At 31.8% G+C, this 22042-nt stretch overlaps 4 protein-coding genes across 5 annotated transcripts; 2 read left to right on the forward strand and 2 right to left on the reverse strand.

Annotated features, from left to right (window-relative positions):
* Positions 6362–10679, forward strand: LOC109342899 (TMV resistance protein N-like). The gene is given in 5 exon segments (XM_019580947.1): positions 6362–7084; positions 7386–8493; positions 8622–8918; positions 9018–9235; positions 9237–10679. Coding segments are annotated over 5 exon segments (3423 nt in total). The 5' UTR covers positions 6362–6605; the 3' UTR covers positions 10558–10679.
* LOC109342904 (heterogeneous nuclear ribonucleoprotein 1-like) lies at positions 10851–13580 on the forward strand. Its single transcript, XM_019580955.1, has 6 exons — positions 10851–11074; positions 11148–11188; positions 11929–12092; positions 12178–12280; positions 12374–12543; positions 12644–13580. Exons 1-6 carry the CDS (start codon positions 10908–10910, stop codon positions 13103–13105), a joined length of 1107 nt encoding a protein of 368 aa, XP_019436500.1. The 5' UTR covers positions 10851–10907; the 3' UTR covers positions 13106–13580.
* Positions 14247–16936, reverse strand: LOC109342906 (coatomer subunit zeta-1-like). The gene is made up of 6 exons (XM_019580957.1): positions 16816–16936; positions 15844–16006; positions 15307–15454; positions 15118–15195; positions 14954–15038; positions 14247–14463 (listed from the first exon to the last, which is right to left on the reverse strand). Exons 1-6 carry the CDS (start codon positions 16825–16827, stop codon positions 14404–14406), a joined length of 546 nt encoding a protein of 181 aa, XP_019436502.1. The 5' UTR covers positions 16828–16936; the 3' UTR covers positions 14247–14403.
* LOC109342907 (EPIDERMAL PATTERNING FACTOR-like protein 6) lies at positions 17916–19483 on the reverse strand. Of its 2 annotated transcripts, none has more exons than XM_019580959.1 (3): positions 19073–19483; positions 18630–18682; positions 17916–18477 (listed from the first exon to the last, which is right to left on the reverse strand). In XM_019580959.1, the coding sequence occupies exons 1-3, from the start codon at positions 19179–19181 to the stop codon at positions 18241–18243; spliced, it is 399 nt and encodes a 132-aa protein (XP_019436504.1). In that variant the 5' UTR covers positions 19182–19483; the 3' UTR covers positions 17916–18240. The 2 variants fall into 2 exon arrangements, with proteins under 2 accessions (XP_019436504.1, XP_019436503.1); XM_019580958.1 differs by having other exon boundaries at positions 18630–18688; positions 19073–19478.

Consider the following 22042-nt stretch of genomic DNA (forward strand, 5'->3'; position numbering starts at 1 on the left):
TATATATATATTATTTCTCTCCAGTGAAATAGTATTCTTGGAACCAATGAAAATCAATGTTATATTAAATTTTGAAAATGTATCTTGAAATATTTTAAATTATAGATCATATTACTTGGTGTAAAATTATAATGGCTTCAACTCATAATTGTGGTGTAGCTTAAGTCAAGATCATGTAGTCAAAGCAGGTTGCATCACAACTATATGGGCTCATATATCAGTCGGTGTTATGTTCACAAACATTTTTAATAAAGAATTTAAGACTCCAAGGTTATATACTTTCGTTTGAAGATTAATAAGACGTTGATTTAGTAACATAAAACCATGTTGTATTTCTAAAGTTAAGGGTTTAATTCATATGAATAACATTTATTGGAAAGAGTAATCATAAATCTCGATAAAAATTAGTTAAAAAAGTGAGAAAATATTCTAGATAATACTAAAAAATGCTTGCATTTGAAACGGGCACAATCCAACTACAATTTAAAATCACTGCACCATGTGAAAATATAAATAAAATGACATTTAAGTAGCCTAGTGTGAATATATAAACAACAAAATTATACAATTATACAATAAGCACCATTCTTTAAGACTTTAAGACTCATTCTTCCCTGCATTCTACAATTCATAGTGACATGATTGATCCATTGATTAAATCCTAACCCAGCATGGCTAAAAGCTTTTGCCCCTATTTCTTTTTTATTCTTCTCTATATTCTATGGTTCATATCATTATCATTGCAACTATTGCCTATAAAAAAGCTGAAATTTCTGACCATTTTTGCATGGTTCTTTGAATTAAATAATAAACAAATGGATTTTGTTAGGTTATGGATCTACAAAAGGCAAAGTTGCCTAACACCCAAATCCCTAGTTCCCTCTCTCCATTTTTCTTATTATTATTCGAACCATATCTTAAACGAAAACAACTTTTGTCGGCCTTGTCATTTTCATGTCATATTGGTTATTATGATTAATTATTTAAAATATTAATAATTAAAGATGCTATTAACCTCATTTTCAACCATCTAGTTTCACACTAGTACATGGGCTAACGTTGCTTTGCAAATACTTCTGCTCATGTCGACTCCATAGTCAATAAATTGCAATAATTTGTGACTCCAAAACACAATTTTACTATTTATATGGATATACCAATTAACAAAAAGTGTGAGAAGTTCTAGAGTATCATATAATTAGCAACAATTCGATCTATATGTTTAAGTTAGTGATATAATAAGTTATAAATGTAAAATAACATAAGTATCTAATATCTCAACTAATTTATCAAATATGAGTTTATAAACTAGTAACTTATTAAAATAAGTCCATTCAACAAACATAAGTATTTATAAACTCTTAACTTATTAAAATAAATTCATTATATAACCATAAAAAATTCAACATGATTCAAGCCACAAAAAACAAGTTTGTGCATAATAAGAGCAACCTATTGAATATTTTTTTGTTTGGGTAAGATTTTTACGTGGGTTTCATTATGGGCTTATTTTTAGCATGAAAAATATCAAAATATAAATCATTTTACTTTAAATTCAATTCTAACAAAAAATAATGTCTAAAATATAATTCATCTAAAATCACATGCTTCAAAAGTTGATCCAAACCCACACTAGTTAGTTTAGGGCCATTTGTCTACTTTTGTTATGAATTATGATGCTTACGAATGTTTTTTAAATATATTACAATTTGATTACTATAAGAATATATTTTATTATTGTAATTAATACTTGCAATATTTAATGAGCATGTGGGTACATCAGAACAAGCATTGTTTTTCTGTTTTTTCAGCATTCGATGAGGTTGTGTTGCCTGCAAAATGCATACCTGTAAAAAATTTGGGATTAGAAAATCAAATTTGTTTTGTCATTATCTTGTTTTATTCCTCAATTATCAATGTTTTCAAAATTGGATCTTGCACAACCCAAGTCTCAATATGCTCTCCCAGCTCATCCATGCCATTAAAATAGTATTTACTGAAAAACAAAAGGAACACAAGTGAATGCAATAGTATATATTATAAATATTATGCATTATCGGTGTAAAAAATTTATACACGGTCTATAATAACAACTCAAGTTTGAAGACTTCCTCTTAATATGTTTTCTAATTTTAAGTCTTCAAATATTTAGTTTCTTCATTAAATGGATAGCTTTTCAGATTACTATCAATACAATTTACTATTTTTCTTTTTTTCTCTTTTCATGTGTGAACCTTATAATTTCAACACACATGTAAAAGCTTGTTAATTACTTCAAGCCTTGCCTATTAAACGGTATTTTATACACTAATAATCCCAAATCTATATGACACATCATATTCAACTATATTAGTACTAGTTAATCCCAATGATTCGATGAACACTTAGCACGAAAATCAACAACTCAACGGTGTTACACTGTTATTGCACACTCATTGTTTTATAAAGCCATTCCAAAAGGTGTTGCATATATATAGAGGTTAAAAAACATTGCACCAAGTAGTTTTTTAATGGAATGAAGTTGTTCTAATTTAGAGACATCAAATTAAGTGTTTAACATATTGAAAAAATAATAAAACTTTAGTTTTCCAAATACCCTTTTATTTTTTAACTCCTTTTTGAGAAACCCCTATATAAAAATGCTTTCTAGTTAACTAGTGATGCTCGTTTCCTACTTCCAATTCCTCCAATAATGCAACGCTTATCAATACTTATAGTCGGAATTTAACATAATCTTATATTACTAGATCACCAACTTACTCATTGTGATATAATATATTTCACGTTAAAATATAATCGTGAATGACTTGGGTGGGCTCCACTCGGTTGAGGTAAGACAGACCGTGCATCTGATGATGACACGTGTACGGACCAGATATAGTTGTTTGGAGTATATCAAGCCACGTCATCTCTCCCCACACTTATTCCATTACATTGCATGATTACAGCTTTTCACATGCTGGTTCCCACACTGAAGAAAATGACACGTCCACGTGGCATTAGGTTATTCGTCATCTATAAGGAACAGAAAGTGCCTCAAAATATTTTAATGTACATAAGCTATGTTCGGTATAGGAAAAATATGAAAGTAAAAATTGTACACAACAGTCTAATTTAGTTTAGAATACAAAAGCCCACTAGAATTTGAGTCACCATAACATGAATATTGTAAAGTAAAATATGATGCCAGTCAATATTGCAAATTATTTATCAAACATTAGGAGTAAAATGTATATGATATAAAAAATGAGGTTTAAATTTTCACCACTCATCCTTTTTTATTTAATTAAGATTTAAATTTTCACCCCTCATAATTTTTTATTTAATTAAGAGTAACCACACTTTATAAACTAATTTCTTTCGACGTGCGTAAATACGTGATTGTCTTTTCAAACAAATTAAGCTCCAAAGAATTGAACATTGAACATTTTTATTGATATATGGATTCAATGAAACCTTATATCACGAGACTAACATTTTATTAGTAGATGACTTATTGTTTGATATAGTGGCTATAAAATTGGATGGTGCAAATAAATCCCATGGTATAAGGAAATATTTTAAAATAAAATAAAAAAATATATGTGAAAATTGTCATGACCAACAAAACGTTTATACAATGGTATAACACTCTACTAAATATTGAAATATTGTATTAAGGTAAATATCAATAATTCAATTTCTAAAAGTGACATTTAATTTATTAAAATGGATAATCATGAACATCGAAATTAATTAGTTTCTTACCGGTACCATCCATTACACCCACAAAAAAAAGTTGTCATACACTATGTCTCGTAGATGTGTCAAATGTATGTGGGAAAGTATTCTATAACATAATTAAAGGATGAAGAATAACATTTTCTCAAAATCAACTAACGTGATATTGTGTTATTGATGAAAAAGGCTAGTCCAAAATAAGAGAGTAAAAGGGATAGCATATCAAAATTACACATGGTTGGTACTTAGTTCTATATGGAAGATTGATTCATATGGTACATACTAATTTCCATTAAGCATGCTCTCAAGTTTGACTCATCTGAATGAAAAAAATTCACATGAAAGGTAAAAATAAATTAATATTTCCCCCCTTCAAGTTTGTCACATTTTTACAACTAACAAGTATCAAACCATGGATGAAGATCGCTTATATCAAATAATATTTTATTTTATGTTACAAGTTAATTAGAGTGTTACTTTTTACTATATTTTTTTTTATTTTTTTAATTTAATGTTAATATTTATTTGACTTGAGACATAAGATGAAACACCGTTATTGACATCATCCGCAACAACATACCTAATTAGATGACCATGCTAATTTGCTAAGTTTATATGACATAGGCCTATCTCAATATTTTAAATTACGAAAGCCCATTTAAAAGTAGGCACGACAATGCTAGGTTCCACCATGACTTGACCGTGTCCAAAACTCAACCTTTTGAACAAAAAGATCCTCATTACTATCTAATATTTTTCTTAAATTATACTGACACCCCTTGAGTTTTAGCAAAATTACACAAATCACCCATTAATTTTCTACACCTACACAAACTCCTAATTTTTATATCATTACACGGACCACCTCTGCATGAGAAATAAGTGCATTCTTTTAAATAAAAGATGTGATAAATGTAATTAAGTTAAACAAAACATGATATATTGTGGAGACAAGTCAAAAGAATATATATGAGTCGATACCTCTTTATTATTTTTGGTTTTTTACGATATGGTGTAAGAGCAATTTAAACAATATCTCTTTAGAATTGTTGATGCATTTTGTAATAAAAATAATAGAGATACATTGATTTGTATATTATTTGGATTTTTCCTATATGATGATTTGTATAATAGAGATACACTGAATTGCATTTATCACATTTTTTATTCAAAAAATTACACTTATTTCTCAAGCAGGGGTTGTCAGTATAATGAAAGTATAAAACTATGAGAGGTTTGTGTATATGTAAAAAAGTGAAGGATAATTTATGTAATTGGACTAAAACTTAGGGAATGTCAGTATAATTAACTCTTCCTTTTATATCTTTCTACTCTCTTTTTGATTACTTGTCCTTATGGGCTAACTTTTCAGCAACAAAAAATATATCCTTAGGGCTAGGGTTAACATTATAGCATAAGAATTTGGGTTAATAATCTATCTAATGGAAATATTTATCTATTACACAAATTTTAGTAATCATTTAATTTTTTGGCATTATCAAGAGTATTTCCCTACCTTTTTAGATAAAGAACTAATCATTTTAAGGTTTGTGGTTACCACTCTCAATAAATATTATTAACAGGAATCAAGCTCTCGATTTTAAAGATCTAGTGAGAACATATAATTTGTGCTAAGAAATAAATTACCTACATTAAACTACTTAGAAGTTAGAACAGGTTCTCACCGTTCTACCTTGGGTCATATGAGGCCTATAGCCTAATCTAATTGAATGACTAAAAGCTTGTATTCTTTCTGCCATAATTCAATTTGGTGGACGATTTTTTTGTTGCTCTTTTTGCTACCCAAGTATTTTATTTCTTCATCTCCTAAAAGAAACCTGACAAAATTAACAAAAAAACAAGTATAATCTACAAGTTTTTGCTTGAAGTATTAGGGTACTAAATGAAGGATAATAATCACATGTCTTACTTGGTATTTTAATCTAATGAGAAAGCTCCTCCATTCATTTAAAAAGAAAATTATAAAAATAAAAATTAATATTTTAATATTATTTTGTGAAGTTGATTGGTTAATTACATAACACCACATATTGCACAACAAAAAATTGTATACAATTTCACATGCAAACTCATTATCAAACTTATTTATATATATGGTTGCCCTATGTGCAATTCATCTCATCCTCACCCAAAAGGGTTACTTATATCTTACATTTTTCATCAATGCATATACCCAACTTGCTCAACACTCAAGATATCATTTAGCTTAGATTTTCTAACCCAAAATGAAACGTAGTTAAAATAACATGAGGTAGCTAGAGCTATGTGAATATATGTATATATATATATATATATGTATAGATGAGTATGAAAACATAGGTCTGTTTCTCAACAGTGCAAACAAAAAGTCCACCCTAGTGGGCCGGCTTCTCTTTATGCAAAGACGAATATGTACTGATTTAAGCTTCCCAGAAGTTGCATTCAATGTACCTCAATTATTAAAATCTTCTGCACTTTGTTTATTGTTTCTTCTGAAGCAGAAGATTTTAATCTGATCTCCATTCATTCATTCATTCATTCTGGTTGCAGGTACAAAAAATCATGATAATCATGTGAGTAAATTCACTTTTGTTCAATAATATAGTCATAGTTTAGTACAGCACTTGAAACTATTAATAAATTTCCCTTCTTTGCTTTTCTTTCTCTATGGCATATATATGCAGATAGATTATACCATAATATATATGGAGGAAACTCTAATAGTGATATTTACTTGAGTTGATGAACTAAAGTGTAGAGAACTATAGACACAACCTTCAAGTGTGTAGATCGACTGGAAAGTTGTTCTAGCTTAATCAGACATCTCGAGTTCGAGTTAGGCTTAGTTGTCTATAGTGGTCTTATCGACTCGAACAGACTATTCAATGGAATCTTCATCTTCCTGTGGTGTAACTCAAATCAAATATGATGTCTTCATTAGCTTTAGAGGCACAGATATACGCTACGGTTTTCTCAGCCATTTGAAAAAGGAACTAAGGCAGAAGCAAGTTGATGCTTTCGTAGATGATAGACTTGAGAGTGGTGATGAAATATCACCAGCACTTGTAAAAGCTATTGAACAATCACTTATTTCTTTGATCATATTCTCAAAAGACTATGCTTCTTCAAAGTGGTGCTTGGAAGAGCTTGTGAAAATAGTTGAGTGCATGGCAAGGAATAAACAAATTGTTGTTCCAGTTTTCTATAATGTTGATCCATCTCATGTACGCTATCAGAAAGGGACTTATGGTGATGCATTTGCTATACATGAGAAAAAGAAAAGGAACTTGTCTAAGTTGCAAAATTGGAGATCTGCTTTGAATATAGCTGCTAATCTTTCTGGATTTCATTCATCAAATTTTGGGTAAGTTTTTTACATTTTATTTTTATGCCATGCACTATTAACATTTGTATCTGTTTTTTTATTTGTTGACTTTGTATGATGCATATTTTGGTAGGTTATGGAAGTGGAAACAAGGACTATAATCTTTACTTTTATAGCTAGATTGTTTTTTCATTACATTATGCCTTAACATTCTATGATATGCATGCAATTTAGTCCCTAAGTTTAGGATAGTTTTATGACTATTCCCTAATAATTAAAGAATATACTAATAACAATGGTATCAAGCTTTGATACACTTTCTTTTTTTCTTGTTGCATAGGGATGAAGTTGAGCTTATAGAAGAAGTTGTGAAATGTTTGTTGGCAAGGTTGAATCTTATGTACCAAAGTGAGTTAACAGACCTCGTTGGAATCGAAGAACGGATTGCAGATATAGAGTCACTATTGTTCCTGAAATCGACAATAGATGTTCGTGTGATTGGGATTTGGGGCATGGGGGGTATTGGTAAAACAACTATTGCAGCTGCAGTATTTAACCGTTTGTGTTTCGAGTATGAAGGGTGTTGCTTTATGGCAAACATAAGAGAAGAATCAGAGAAACATGGAACTATTTCTTTGAAGAATAAAATTCTGTCTATACTATTAAAGGAAAATGATCTATATATCGGTACGCCTAATGGAGTTCCTCCTTATGTAAAGAGACGGCTGCTTCGAAAAAAGGTTCTTGTTGTTCTTGATGATATTAATGACTCTGAGCAACTAGAGAATTTGGTTGGAGAACTCGATTGGTTCGGACCCGGTAGCAGAATCATTGTTACAACTAGAGATAAACAAGTGCTTGGTAAAAGAGTTGATAGCATCTATGAGGCTAAGGCATTAAATTTTGATGAAGCTGTTAAGCTTTTCATTATGAATGCCTTCAAACAAATTAGTTCTCTTGACATGGAGTGGATTGAGCTATCAAGAAGGGTGATTCAGTATGCTAATGGAAATCCATTAGCCTTAAAGGTTTTGGGCTCTTTTCTTTACGGTAAAACGAAAATAGAGTGGGAAAGTCAATTGCAAAAACTTAAGAAAATGCCTCATGCAAAAATTCAGAATGTTTTGAGATTGACTTATGATAAGTTGGATAGAGAAGAGAAGAACATATTTCTATATGTTGCATGTTTTCTGAAAGGATATGAATCACATCGAATAATAGTTCTGCTTGACGCTTGTGGTTTCTCGACAATTATTGGGCTAAAAGTCCTTCGAGACAAAGCCCTTGTAGTTGAAGCCAAGGGATCAGGAAGATCAATTGTATCAATGCATGATTTGATACAAGAAATGGGTTGGGAGATTGTTAGAGAAGAATCTATCGATGACCCCGGAAAACGCAGCCGGCTATGGGATCCTACTGATATTCATCAAGTATTGAAAAATAACTCAGTAAGACTTTTAACTCACATTGTACAAAATCAAACATCTTGTACATAGTTTATTATATGAATTCCTTTTGCACAAAACTCTGCCTTTGAATAATAGTATACATTAAAAGTGTGTTACTTTCTTGCCAGGGAACTAAAGCCATTAAAAGCATAACACTGAATGTGTCAAAAATTGGTGAACTTTGCTTAAGTCCTCAAGTTTTTTCTAGGATGCAACAATTGAAATTTCTTAATTTTTCGCAACCTTATGGCGATGAGCAAATCTTGTATCTTCCTCAAGGCCTTGAATCTTTGCCAAATGACCTAAGACTTTTTCATTGGATTAGTTATCCTTTGAAATCCTTGCCTATTACATTCTGTGCAGAAAATCTTGTTGAGCTCAACATGACTTGGAGCAGAGCCGAAAAACTTTGGGATGGAATCCAGGTATGGACACATCGTACATATATTACATAGTTTTGACTAAATTTCTGCAGCCATGAGATTATGTGAGCTTATGTAATGTGTCTCTTTTGTTTGTCACAGAATCTTCAGCATTTAAAGAAAATTGACCTCAGTAATTCGAAACATTTGCTAGAGCTACCGGATTTTTCAAAGGCCACAAATCTTGAAGAAATAGAACTATTTGGTTGCAGAAATTTACTTAATGTTCATCCATCTATTTTATCACTTCACAAGCTTGTAAGATTAAACCTGTTTTTTTGCAAAGCACTCACTAGTCTTCGAAGCGATACTCATTTAAGAGAACATGAAAGACTTCGGTGGTTGTTCAAGGCTCAAGGAGTTTTCACTGACTTCAGAGAACATGAAAGACTTGAACTTAAATTCAACTGCTATCAATGAATTGCCATCATCAATTGGGAGACTAAAAAAACTTGAAACTTTGGCACTTGATCACTGCAAAGGCCTAAACAATCTTCCAGACAAGGTTGCCGACCTTGGATCGCTACGTGTTCTCCGTATATATGGTTGCATACAACTTGACGCATCAAATCTGCATGTCTTATTTAATGGTTTAAGGTCTTTGGAAACACTACTGCTAGAAGAATGTCTTAACTTACATGAAATTCCAGACAACATAAGTCTCCTATGTTCATTGCATCATTTGTTACTCAAAGGAACAAATGTTGAGAGATTCCCTACAAGCATTAAGCATCTTACGAAACTAGAAAAACTCGACTTAAGTGGTTGCAAGAGGCTGCATTTTCTACCAGAACTTCCACTATCCATAAAAGAGTTATATGCCACTAATTGCTCATCTTTGGAGACTGTAATGTTCCCTTTGAGAACTACTGATCTAGTACATGCATATAAGTCATACACTACATTCCAAAATTGCGTAAAGCTAGATAAACATTCACTCAAAGCTATCGGAGTAAACGCGCTTGTCGACATAAAGAAATTGGCATATGAACATCTCTCAAATATTGGAACCAAGTACCTTGATGGTCCAGCTTATGTTATCTACCCAGGAAATCAAGTTCCAGAGTCGTTCCGGGACAGGACAACACAGGCTTCAGTAACCATTGATCTCTCTTCTGCTCCTTCATGTTCCAAGGTTATAGGTTTCATCTTCTGTGTCATTGTTGGTAAGTTTCCATCAAATGACAAGAACTTCATTGGATGTGACTGCTACCTAGAAACAGGTAATGGTGAAAGGGTTAGCCTTGGACACAAGATGAACAATGCATGGTCTAGTATACATGCTTGTGAATTTCTTTCTGATCATGTGTGCATGTGGTTCGACGAACAATGTTGTCTGCAAAACTGCGAGCGCCAAGACGAAAACATCGAAGAACTTGTGGCAAAGGTTACATTTGAGTATTTTGCTCAATCTGGTAGTAGTTGGGAAAAAGAGAATGATATTATGATAAAAGGGTGTGGAGTGTGTCCAATATATGACTCAGAATATCATGATTTCATCAAACAAATGGAGCTAGACTTGACACTGCAGAATGGAACACAATATCTGAAACAGAAATGCAAGGCATTCATATTTCCACCTCTACAAAGTGAAAACTGGAAGAGTGCAACACAAGGCTTGAAGGAAATATTGTTTCTATGATTTATTCAAATATAAGTGCATCCTTTTTTTTTTGTACGAGTTTAAAATTATGCATTAACAATGTAAAGTTTTTTACCCGGTTAGTACAAGCACATCATCCACCAATTAATTTATAATATTTTTGTTTGAGTAAGAATAATGATATATCATCCAACCAAATCAAACCATTATATTAATTCTTTATGTAACTTGTAAATTAATAACTAATAAATAAAATTTCATTTTATAATATTTATAATTTTTCCATACATTCCTTTAATTCCTTTAACTTCTATTGATTATACATTTACAAGCGCGACTATATTATTTCCCACCATAATTTTAGGTTTTTCACAACACTCACAAGTTCCATGGATTATTACCCTTTTCAACACTCTCATTCAGAATCTCACAATGGTGACGAAATTGTTCTTCAAAACCATCAATTTAATCCACCACCCCATAATTTTCATGCTAATCATGATCACTACATTCATAACGTAAACCACTCTTTCAATCGTCACGATTCGCTTTCAGGGTTAGTTTTAATACCAACTTTGTTACCTTAATTTCTTCAAGGTTACTTTTTTATTGTTTTTCTTTTGTCTTAGGAAGCTTTTTGTTGGAGGCATTTCTTGGGAAACTTCTGAAGGTATTAATTATCACTTCTTCCCCAATCTTGTTTGCTTATTTTGGATTCAATTTTTCTTCTACTTTATATTTTTATCATTTATTCAGCTTTTTTTTCTTCCTTTGTAGTGAATATTTGTTTTTATATTATTGCTGACAATCTGTTATAATGGTATCAGTGTTTGGTTAATTTACATCAAACTGTGTGGAATTAGGTTCAAATGCAATATTTCATTTTGTTTAGTAAGATATGGAGTCTCTTTTATGCTTGAAATTAACTCAATGATTAGATTCTACTATTGGATTACCATATGTTAGTGGTTTTGTGGCCATCACATTTTACATTAACATTTGTTTATTATGTTCTTTGGCGCAAAATGATATCCGGCAACAAGATTGAGATGTGAATAAGAGTTTCATATAGTAACCCCACGCACTTTTGATTTATGCTATATATACAAATTGAGGACGATTTCTTTCATAAAGGGTAGCCCAATGCACGATGCTCTTACCTGGTGGGGTCTTGAGAGGATATGCAAAATACTGTATATTTGCATACCAAAAAAAGAATACTATATATTTCTGTTATTTGTTCATACTCACTGTGTTGTTTATTTGTTACTTTTGTTTCTATGACCTCACCTAAATGCTTTCTGTTGGAAGGCGATATGAGGATACGACTTAAAACCTAGAAGATAATGGAAGATGAATGCATGATGCTTTATGTAAATGAATTTCTCGTCTTGTGTTTTTGTTTGTCAGAGACATTTTTTAAATACTTCAACAAATTTGGAGAAGTAGTAGATTCAGTGATAATGATGGATAAACACTCTGGAAGGCCAAGAGGGTTTGGCTTTGTAACATTTACTGATTCAGCTGTTGCAGATAAAGTTTTGGCACAGGAGCATACCATAGATGGCAGAGTGGTAAGTTTTTGTTTCAAAGATGTTGGTTCACACATTGTAGTGCATATTCTTGGTCTTGATAAGAAAGTCAATTTTGTTTTATCAGGTTGAAGTCAAGAGGACAGTCCCTAGGGGGGACATGGAAGCTACTGCAGTCTTTAGAACGAAGAAAATCTTTGTCGGTGGAATACCCCAGTTTTTAACAGATGGTATAGAAAACTAGCCATCATTTCTTTCTTCATGTTATAGTTGAATTTGTATATCTGTCTTCTGGGTTCTGACTATAATGTCTTAATTTGTAGATGAGTTGAAGGAATACTTTTCACCTTATGGGAATATTGTTGAGCACCAAATCATGCTAGATTATCAGACTGGGCGCTCTAGAGGCTTTGGATTTGTCACTTTTGACAGTGAAGATTCAGTGGAAAAGGTTGTTTCAGCGGGAATAATACATGAACTTGGAGGCAAGCAGGTCAGTCAAACTATTGAAAGTAAAATTGTTCATATTGTTCCAAACAGAAGCTGATGTTATTTATTTGTTTATTCTTTTGGATAACCTCGTTGGACTGTAGGTTGAAATTAAGAGAGCCGAGCCCAAACGATCTGGAGTTGATTACAGCAGCACCTCACGAAAGTCATATGTTGGTTTCGGCAATGAAATGAATGGATTTGGTGGTCATAATTCTAGAGGTCATAATATTGGAAGAAGAGGTGGACCATATACAGATTCTGGCATGAATGGGGCATATAGCCAGTTTGATGGTAGCTACGGTGGAAACTCTGCAACTGCATATGGTGGCTATTGTGGATATGGTTATGGATTTGGGTATGGGGGGCCAATGTATTGCTTTGGTGGTTATGGAGTCAATTCTTATGTTAATCCTGGTGGCTATGGTGCCATTGCTACATATGGAGATGGCAATGCATATGGAAGAGTTGGTGGTTTTAATGGCACTTTTGGCTATGACAGTGGCAAAGTGGCTGAGAAGGACGAGAGTCCTGCAAATGGAAGATACCATCCTTATTGGAAGTGATTGATGTTCCAAGATCAGTAAACCATACTCTGCTCCCAAAAGACATGGCTGCTGCAGCATTACCACTCCTCAGGTTTGCGTGTATCATTCAGATCTGGAATTGGAAAACAGAAAAAAAAAAATGCATTGCATCTAATTTTTTTGCAAAACTTGTGGTTTCTTGAATTTCTTAGATAACGACAAAGCAGGTTCTAGAACTTATGTTGCCTTGTTGGCTACCAAATCAAACATATGCTTAAATTTCTAACTGCATGTTAGGTTTATTCTAATACTCTCAGGGTACAAGGTTACACTAGAGCCAAAATGAGCTTGCCCTTATTAATTCAAACTAGGTTTTAAGGAAATTTGTTTAATATGAGCTAACTCAACTCAGAAGTCAGCTTAATTATATATTGTATATATTGGAATACTTTTAGAATTTTTTAGCATTTGAAATATTTGCATGTATTTATATCTCAAACTTAATTGTAGTTTTGTCCTTATCTTCTTTCCTACATATATTTAGATATGACTTAATTCCAATTCGAGTTTGGCACACAGAAGACACTGCCTAAATAAATATAATGGAGATAAATGGATTTGTTCAAGCTACCTTGCAAGTTAACTAGTTTAATACTTTGCAAACTCTGGTATTTTACTACTGAGATATTTAGACAAATTGGGGAGTGCTGTAAGTTTTACTCCTTAGGACTCGTTGCAGTTGATTTCTGTAAGGTAATTCTTTATTGTTTGAGGAAAAGATAGGATAGAATTTTGTTCATGCAATCTTATTGGAGTCTATGAGTAACGAAATATGTCAATTTTTAGTAAGATACTATTTATGTATTTTTAAGTTCTAGGCGAGGTTATGTTTAAAGTTAAATTTTATTATGGGCAATGTAGTTGTAATAATGTTATAGATGTTGAATGTTAAATGATGGTAGTGGATACAGTGGGAGAGCATGTCAATGCTAATTATAGTTTTGATCGAACATGAATAAACAAGTACTTTTTAGTTTCTATTTTTAACTACATTTGCTTGGTTTTGATTCTCAATGAAAAAGATGTTTATGAAACATAAAATAGAAGATGAATGACTGAGATTGAGTGTAACTAGTATAACTTAAATTGGGTGTAAATGAATTCCTCATAGAAAAATTCAGATGAATAAATTTGGCCCTAAATGTTTATTCCCTACATGATTAAATTCTTTTTTACCTAGATCCGCAATATCATAGAGTGATCATATTGCTGCTATAATTAAGAGGATAAAACAACTGTTTAGGTAGAAAAGAAAGGCTCAAATGTAACTAAACTCCTCATTTTAAAAGGGTTCTTGTCAAATGTTCTCTAGCTGTAGCCCATGCTTGAGTGAGTGTCTGCAACACCAGAAATTCACTGTCAGATGGAAGATCAATCATCATAGTAATATGCTATTCTTATTCTAATATTTGTCCATCAAAAATCATAAATTTGATATACACACAGCAAAGTTAACCTTGCCAAAATGTGAGTTAGATTATTTATGCCACTAGGATGGGCTAATTGTGAAGGATTTGGCTAGTTTGCATGTTCAAGCCTTATAGTCACTCCCTCATACCAATGAAAATATAATAGCAGTTCAGTGTTCTCAAAAGCAACATGGTTTAAGGAATAAATCTAGCTCACAGGTTCAGGTCTATATGACAAGCCATGTTGTCTGTAATAAAATTTTTTGTTACTACTAATAGTATCTTCTCACCTTTTTGGGTAAGGAACTAATTTCTTTCAGGATTCGTGGTTACCCTTCCCAACAAGTGTCGCTCCCAAGAATATTCTCAATAATATGAAATCAAAGAAAGCAACTAAATTGAAGGATGGTTGCATTACCTGCTCAGATAAGGGGGAATCAGCATCCACATTATGGGAGGTCACTTTTTCAGCAATAAGTGGTCCATTTGTTTCAAGTATCATCCTTCAATTGAATACATATTTTTTAAATAAACTAAACTTTTTATGCAAGTAACAAGTTTTGACTAAAAACAAGTGCATACCCTCCATCAACAATCTCATCAAGACATAAAAGAATGAGATCCAAGTTCTCAAGTGCCTCTCTTTTGTCAACATTATTCCTGAAAATGGCACAAAAAGTTTAATTTTAATTAATATTAAACAATAGTATGATGAGTAAAAGAGCATCCATATTTAAAATCTAGATAGCTAAGTTTGACAGAATAAAATACCTCAACAGAAGGGTTATTGCATCAAAGAAACCTTGAAGAACTGAAGCTAAAATGATCTCATTTTCCTCATCTCCACCAGTAACAAAGAAATGTAGGTCTTGAACAAATTTGTAGATAATGATATTGTTCTCAAGTAATGTTATCTCAGCTGTAGATAATAAGAATCAATGTATCAGTTATGAAAGAAACATGATAAACATGAAACCAAGATATCCACTTCCAAAATCATGCTCCAGCTAATGAAATTGAGAGCAACCTTTTTTAATGCCACATTTAACAAGAATAATCATTCTACTAATGCTAACAAAAGTTTGTTCATTTGTCAATAACAACAAATTGATGTTGAGAATAATCTTTCTCTTACTATATATGAAGTTGGTCCATTCCCTTATTATATTCCATGTAGGACTCACTTTCAAATGTCAAAAGAATATCTCAGATGTAACATTTGTTGTCTGAAAATTGTTGTACAAGAATCACTTTCCAACAAAATTATATGACTACATTTTGTGATGAGTGTCAAACTTTGATGCTTACATTCTGTGCGAGCATTTGTCTTAAGAGTCTTAGTAAACACAAACTTCTCAAAAGCTAGCTTTGCACTGTTTGTTGGCCAGTCATCAGAAAAATACTTCACTGCCACACGCTTTCCCTCTGAATCCAATAGAAGAATATTCTTTATTGAAGGACATGATGAACCCTATATATATAGATCAAACAACATGCCAACAACTCATGAAATGATACAACTTTCACAATCTTCAAATCAATTGCTATTCAAGTTCAACATCATTCTTTGCCATATGACAAAAACATTTTAAAATTAGAGCTATTTTTTTTGCTATTATGAAAGACATTCACTCATATTTTTTGGGTAAGTACTAAGCAACTAATCCCTTTAGGGGTCCGTGGCGGGTCGGCTGCCTCTCCCAACAAGTATCGCTCCCATAAATTGAACCCTCAACCTTAGGATTCAGTAAGGTCTTACACCACTAGACCGACATTTTGTTAGTTTAAATAGAGAACTATTGTCTGATATTAGTTCTCACCAAGTTGTTATGTACTAAGTGGTTATGGCATTAGACATTACAACTCCCTAAGTGGAACAAATGAATTTCAATATAAGGAGTAATTCTCAGTTAGAATGTTTTCCAAACTAGCCATTGGGTGAGGGATATATCCAATTCTTATAAGTTATAACCACTATTTGGGTTCCTTCCCATGTGGAATTATATTATCATATATCATTGTTCAAATTCCAAATCACATGATGATCTAAGTATCCAACCAAACACTGATAAAGAAAAGATTTTGAATTTGTATTCTCCAAACTAAGGGTGATAAGCTTCAATCTTTACCTATCAATGATAATTATATGAAAGAATTGATACAAGTAGCAGATGGATATAATATGCATGTAATCTTCAGCTATATTACATTGTCACGATGAGATTATGTCAATGCCATGAGAATTATTAGAATATAAATGTAAAAGAGAGAGAGACTTACATAGTACGCCATTTATGGAAAAAACAATGAATATAGAGTGCTTGGAATTTGGAGATTTGTATGTATATAATAACTGTAATGACTGGATTTTTGTTTGGGTAAGACAAGGGCAATTTGGTAAATATAAGATGTTACTCTATATTAGAACTCTAGTAATTTTAACCTTTATGATAGCCGAAAATGTGGGTTCAAACTAACTAACACTGAAAATTTCAAATGAATAGGTTTATTTATTTAGTAACAAGAAATATTAATCAGATCTGCATAATGAAATGTTTGTTTTATTTATGGTTGTTTTATGTAGTTTAGTATTTTGTCCTTTATTTATGGTAAGTATTTCTGAATGAGTGTAATATTGATGCACCGACAGTGTAAAGAACTATGTATAATCAGTGTATCATCCACCCTTCATTTGGATTACTTTTTGTGAAAGTCAAACATAATTGAAAATGAATGGTAGATAATGGAGTGACAGTGTAAAAAACTCTTACACTGTTGGTGTATACATCTTTTTTGTCTTTCTGAATTATTAGCTTTTAACTGAAGAGATAGGGAATGATTAGGAAAATGAGATATGAACTTTTATATATGATAATCTTTTGTTTAGGATTGAATGGAATTCAAGATTCATGGTTGTGAATGGAAGGTCCTATATATTTTACTTCAATGGTAATCCAATAATGAAAAACTCATGTGTGAATCACATGTTATATTGATCTGAAAACAAGAACAAAATAATTCTTAATGAACAAGTGTGTGTGGGTATTGAACTATGGTTAAATCAGCTTGCAGCTTCAGTGTGGGGAAATGTAGCTATTACATTGGTAAATACACCAATTTTACTGAAGAATGTCTTAGTTACACGTGATCATAACATTTCATAGACTAAAAACTAGGATAAAGTAGTTAAGGCCAAGCAAATGAAATGGACCAAACCATGCGCATGCAACTTTGGTTTTTGTGACATGTCTACTTGCTGATGAAATATATGTATGTTTTCCAATTTCATTTTTCTTCAACTTTATCTTGTCCAGTTCCCGAAAACATCTAATGTCAAATAATGGCTTACTTGTGAATAAGTTAGTTGATCAAGCATGATCACAAAAATGATTCATTTTCTACTAGTGCATCACTTAACCAAGAGGGTCTAAATTTTAATATGTTAGAAGTTATAATTCTATTCAAATAAGCTCAAAAACATAAGGTTGGCCACTTAGAGCAACCATAATGGTTGTTCTTAACGAAATAAGGAAAAGGGTCCTTAATGCTTGTAAGTAAGTCTACCATTTACCATAACCATAGTCACAACTATGACTTACTAAAGTCCTTTGAATTATGAGATTTGTACAAGGAGATAACAAATTAGTATGAAGCTGAAAGACATAATTAAGCAGATGAACTATATTGAATGAGTATGAACAATATTCAAGGGCTGTAGAATGAAACACCACACTTGCATTTCCAGCTCTCAGGCTCATAATTTGTGTACTGAATACCCAAATTAATGTTCCTTCTGTTAGTTCTAGGCACTTGAATGGCTTCACATGGAGTACAACCATAACACTTGTGCTCACAGCTTGGTGGACTTGACCCTATTCTGTTTACTCCTCCATCATATATTTCTTTCTCTATTTCTGACATATCTTCTCTGACCATTGAGCCCTTTAACAAGGAGGGAAATTTAAATTAGGCATGGTAGGTCAATATGTTAAGTACGATACCTATAGCACCAACATGCAAATTTAGTTGTTGCGACCTGATTTTCGGTTGGAAGATCAACTCTACGACTATAGTAAGGAAGGGAGAAAAGACACCTTTTGTAAATCTTTAGTGTAATGTTGTGAAGAATGTGGTGCTGGTGCCTCTTCTAGGCCTGATGAAGCATATATGACAGAAGATAGTTAAGAGTCTAATAATGAAATAAATTTTATCAATCAGATACTCATTAATTAGTGTAATGATTTTAAAGATAATAAAGTATTTAGTACAGAAATGATATATACTCCTACAAATTCGATTCCACCACAAAAATATAAGATAGAAGAAAGAAACACTTACTTTTTAAGTTATATATTTACAAATAATTGATTAGTGTTGAACTTAAGGTTAAAACTATACCCTCCCCTTTTTAGTGAGGAAAATAGACTGACACAAAAAAGCTGAAGCTGAAGTATATATAATAAGTACTTAATTGCAATGAAAAGTAAGGATTTAACAGGTAATGGAAAGAAGTCAATGATCAAAATGATTAACTAACCTTGATGGGACATGCTATCAGGTGGAGAAGGAAAATGCCTACTTGCTTCAGAAACCAAACTCACTATTTGCAGTGCTACCAGGAAACAACAGAAGAATCTTCCTTTCATTCTTTTCAAAAGCTCAAATGATGAATATTTGTGAGAAAGAAATGTTGATTTTGAATCACTCACACAAGTAGAAGCAAACCATGATTACTGCAATTATATATAAGAAGAGACAAAGCAGAAAAACTCAACTTTTTATTTTGTATAAGCTAAGAAATTTAGCTTCAGAAGCAAGTGATTCTGTATGGTTTCTTGTGACACAGTTAACAAGTTCAACAAGTTTCACCTTCATTTGACAAATGATCACTCGGAAACTCCTAAGACTAGGATTGCTTAGCTTTCAATACAAGAAAAAGCTAAAGCTAAAACTTTTTCACTCTCTCAAACAAATCAAAAAGAGTAGTGCAAGAATAAAAGCACCCTTTTTAGGCCTGAAACTTCTGCAACACCTTATAATTTATCTGACATATTTCAGATCAAAAATAATAATTTTGACACCCTAGACTGCAGAGCCTTTGTCCTTTATGCATGCTTTTTTGCTTTCACAGCCATATACGGAACAAATAAATCAATGGCACAGTGCTTGTTTATATGAATCAATGAGTTTGGATTTATGGTAAACATTAGATTATTTTTAATAATAATCAAATATTAGAATAAGCTACATATTTAGATAAGTTTGTTGAAAAAACAGTGTTAAAATAATCTATTTGATTTCTACTAAGTAAAAAATGTTCTATTGTAAATTATAACAAGGGTATAAAATTGTTTGAATATGTTAACAATATTAAGTTGGTAATTAATTTTTAGATTAAATTTTTGATAGGTGATCATAAGGTCACAAGTTCAAATCTTGCAAATAAATTCTCCTCTTATAAGGACAAAACTATATATATTTACACTCTCATACATCTCAAAGTCTATGTAGTGGGTTGTCGTTCTTTAGGTGATTTACTCATAATAATATTTGATAGATAACTTTAAACATAAAAAAATAATAATTAGTAATTTGGTATAACATTAAGCTAACAATTTTTTAAAATAAACATGAAAGTTAAAACTCCTCTTAGTGTTTTTGTTATCTCCCATAAGACAGTTTTTAGGGTTTTGTATACATTTTCCTAAACAAGCTAAATTACCCTAAAAACAACTTTTGAGTTTTAACAAAAGAAGAAGGTGAAATCACAATCAAGCTATCCCAAAATCCAAATCTCTCAATGAATCTGAAATAACAAAAGGAAATGATTTAATTAAATGAAATAACAGTGGTACTAGTGTCAACTTTTTAAGGGTTGGTTGTTAGGGAACAGACTAGTCCCCTCACTAATATCCTACTTGGGAGTTGGGACACTCACTCACTACCCGGATGGGAATCTGCTGTCCCCAGTCATGTCCCTAACCACATCTCTGACCAATCACAATAAAGTAAAATTGATAAAGTTATAAATATTTAATTTTTTTAACTGATGTGACATAATATAATTGATCTGTGACAGAGTTTGGGACAGAAGATTTTTGTCCCTCACTACCCCTCATTTAATGAATATATCAGATTCTAGTTACATAAATTTATTATAGTTTCAAGGGGCACCATTATTATTAGTTCTTTTCTTTTGGTACATTTCATTTAATGAGGAACCATTGATGATATAGTTGATAAGAAAGAATGGGTACTTGAGGTTAGTTAACATAGAGGGTCAGTTACTCAGTTTCACTATAAGTGAAGTTGTGTTTCTGTTAAGCTTTATTAGGAATTAGAATGTGAGTGTTCTTGTACTCTAATAGACTCACCAATTCAGTGTCTATGTGAGAGTAAGCACTTACACAAGATATATAAATGATGGAGATGTTAGAGAAAGTTTAGTAAAAAATCAGTCGAACACTGGTTACACGACTTTCACCAATCATGTAAAGACTAAAATAGGCACGACCCCATATACTATTGAGTTTTTTTCTTGCTCTTTAGTTAAGAGCAATGTTATATGGTTTGAAAAACAATAATACAAATTACTCACTGAATAATAATAGTACAAGAGATTGTTAAGATCATAGTTATCAGCCTTTTTTGATTAACTTTGTGTATCATATCATGTATGGAGTTTGTTTATTATTTCACATATCATATTTAGTTTAAATATATACCCAAATGAATAATGTATGAAATAATTGAACATGCATTAATTGTGATGTACTTAATACACCATATTCCGTTAATAATTTCCCCTTTTCTTAGTGGCTATAGAAATTAGGGTAGCTGCATAGAGTTAAGAATGAAGTGTTGAGGGGTATGATGACGTCAACTTTGTAGCATAAAACATCAAATGTAGCATTTAGCATCAATTTTCAAGTGCTTAAAAGACTTAACTTCTGTTTAGGTACAGTTGTTTTTCTAGTCTCTCTCAAACTTGGTAGGTCCTATGTAATATGTATACTCATTTTTTCCTCAAAGGGTAAGGATAAGAAAGAATAACCAAAAGAATGCAATGATTCTTGGTGTAAAAATAGTTCATGTGATAATCACGTTGAGTTTTCATTTGATGAATAAACTCTCAATAAAAAGAAATATTATATATGAATCCAATGAAAAAGAAGCTAATGTCACATAATTACATAATATTTTTAAACAATTTTTAGTATTGTTTTACACTTTTACTATAACTAAAGATGAGAGCAAGGAGAAAGCATGCAAACTTTCTTTGTCCCAACCAATAACAGATAACTTGAACAGACCTAAGAAATTCTCTGATCTATTCCTTAACTAGTGTCTAGTGACATCAAATGTTGATGTTCCACCAATTATTTGTACATTGCGTATAAAATAAGTTTATTACTACTATTTCACCATGCAGGGGTCACGTAATGATGTCACTTATAGCCATTTCTAATAAAGAATCCATTACTCCATTTCTTTAACTGATGTTACA

Source organism: Lupinus angustifolius, chromosome LG03 (assembly GCF_001865875.1).
Source record: "Lupinus angustifolius cultivar Tanjil chromosome LG03, LupAngTanjil_v1.0, whole genome shotgun sequence".
In the NCBI taxonomy this organism is placed as follows: Eukaryota; Viridiplantae; Streptophyta; class Magnoliopsida; order Fabales; family Fabaceae; genus Lupinus; species Lupinus angustifolius.

Excerpts from the sequence above, each read along its gene's own strand:
- LOC109342904 (XM_019580955.1), top strand. The coding sequence starts at position 10,908 with ATGGATTATTACCCTTTTCAACACTCTCATTCAGAATCTCACAATGGT. Across the intron at positions 12,093-12,177 it reads ATACCATAGATGGCAGAGTG|GTTGAAGTCAAGAGGACAGT; the intron begins GTAAGTTTTTGT and ends TTGTTTTATCAG. Across the intron at positions 12,544-12,643 it reads ATGAACTTGGAGGCAAGCAG|GTTGAAATTAAGAGAGCCGA; the intron begins GTCAGTCAAACT and ends GTTGGACTGTAG.
- LOC109342906 (XM_019580957.1), bottom strand. Across the intron at positions 15,196-15,306 it reads GCAATAACCCTTCTGTTGAG|GAATAATGTTGACAAAAGAG; the intron begins GTATTTTATTCT and ends TGCCATTTTCAG. Across the intron at positions 14,464-14,953 it reads ATTCCCCCTTATCTGAGCAG|ACACTCACTCAAGCATGGGC; the intron begins GTAATGCAACCA and ends CTGGTGTTGCAG.
- LOC109342907 (XM_019580958.1), bottom strand. The coding sequence starts at position 19,181 with ATGAAAGGAAGATTCTTCTGTTGTTTCCTGGTAGCACTGCAAATAGTG. Across the intron at positions 18,689-19,072 it reads TGATAGCATGTCCCATCAAG|GCCTAGAAGAGGCACCAGCA; the intron begins GTTAGTTAATCA and ends ATGCTTCATCAG. Across the intron at positions 18,478-18,629 it reads ACACTAAAGATTTACAAAAG|GGCTCAATGGTCAGAGAAGA; the intron begins GTGTCTTTTCTC and ends TCCTTGTTAAAG.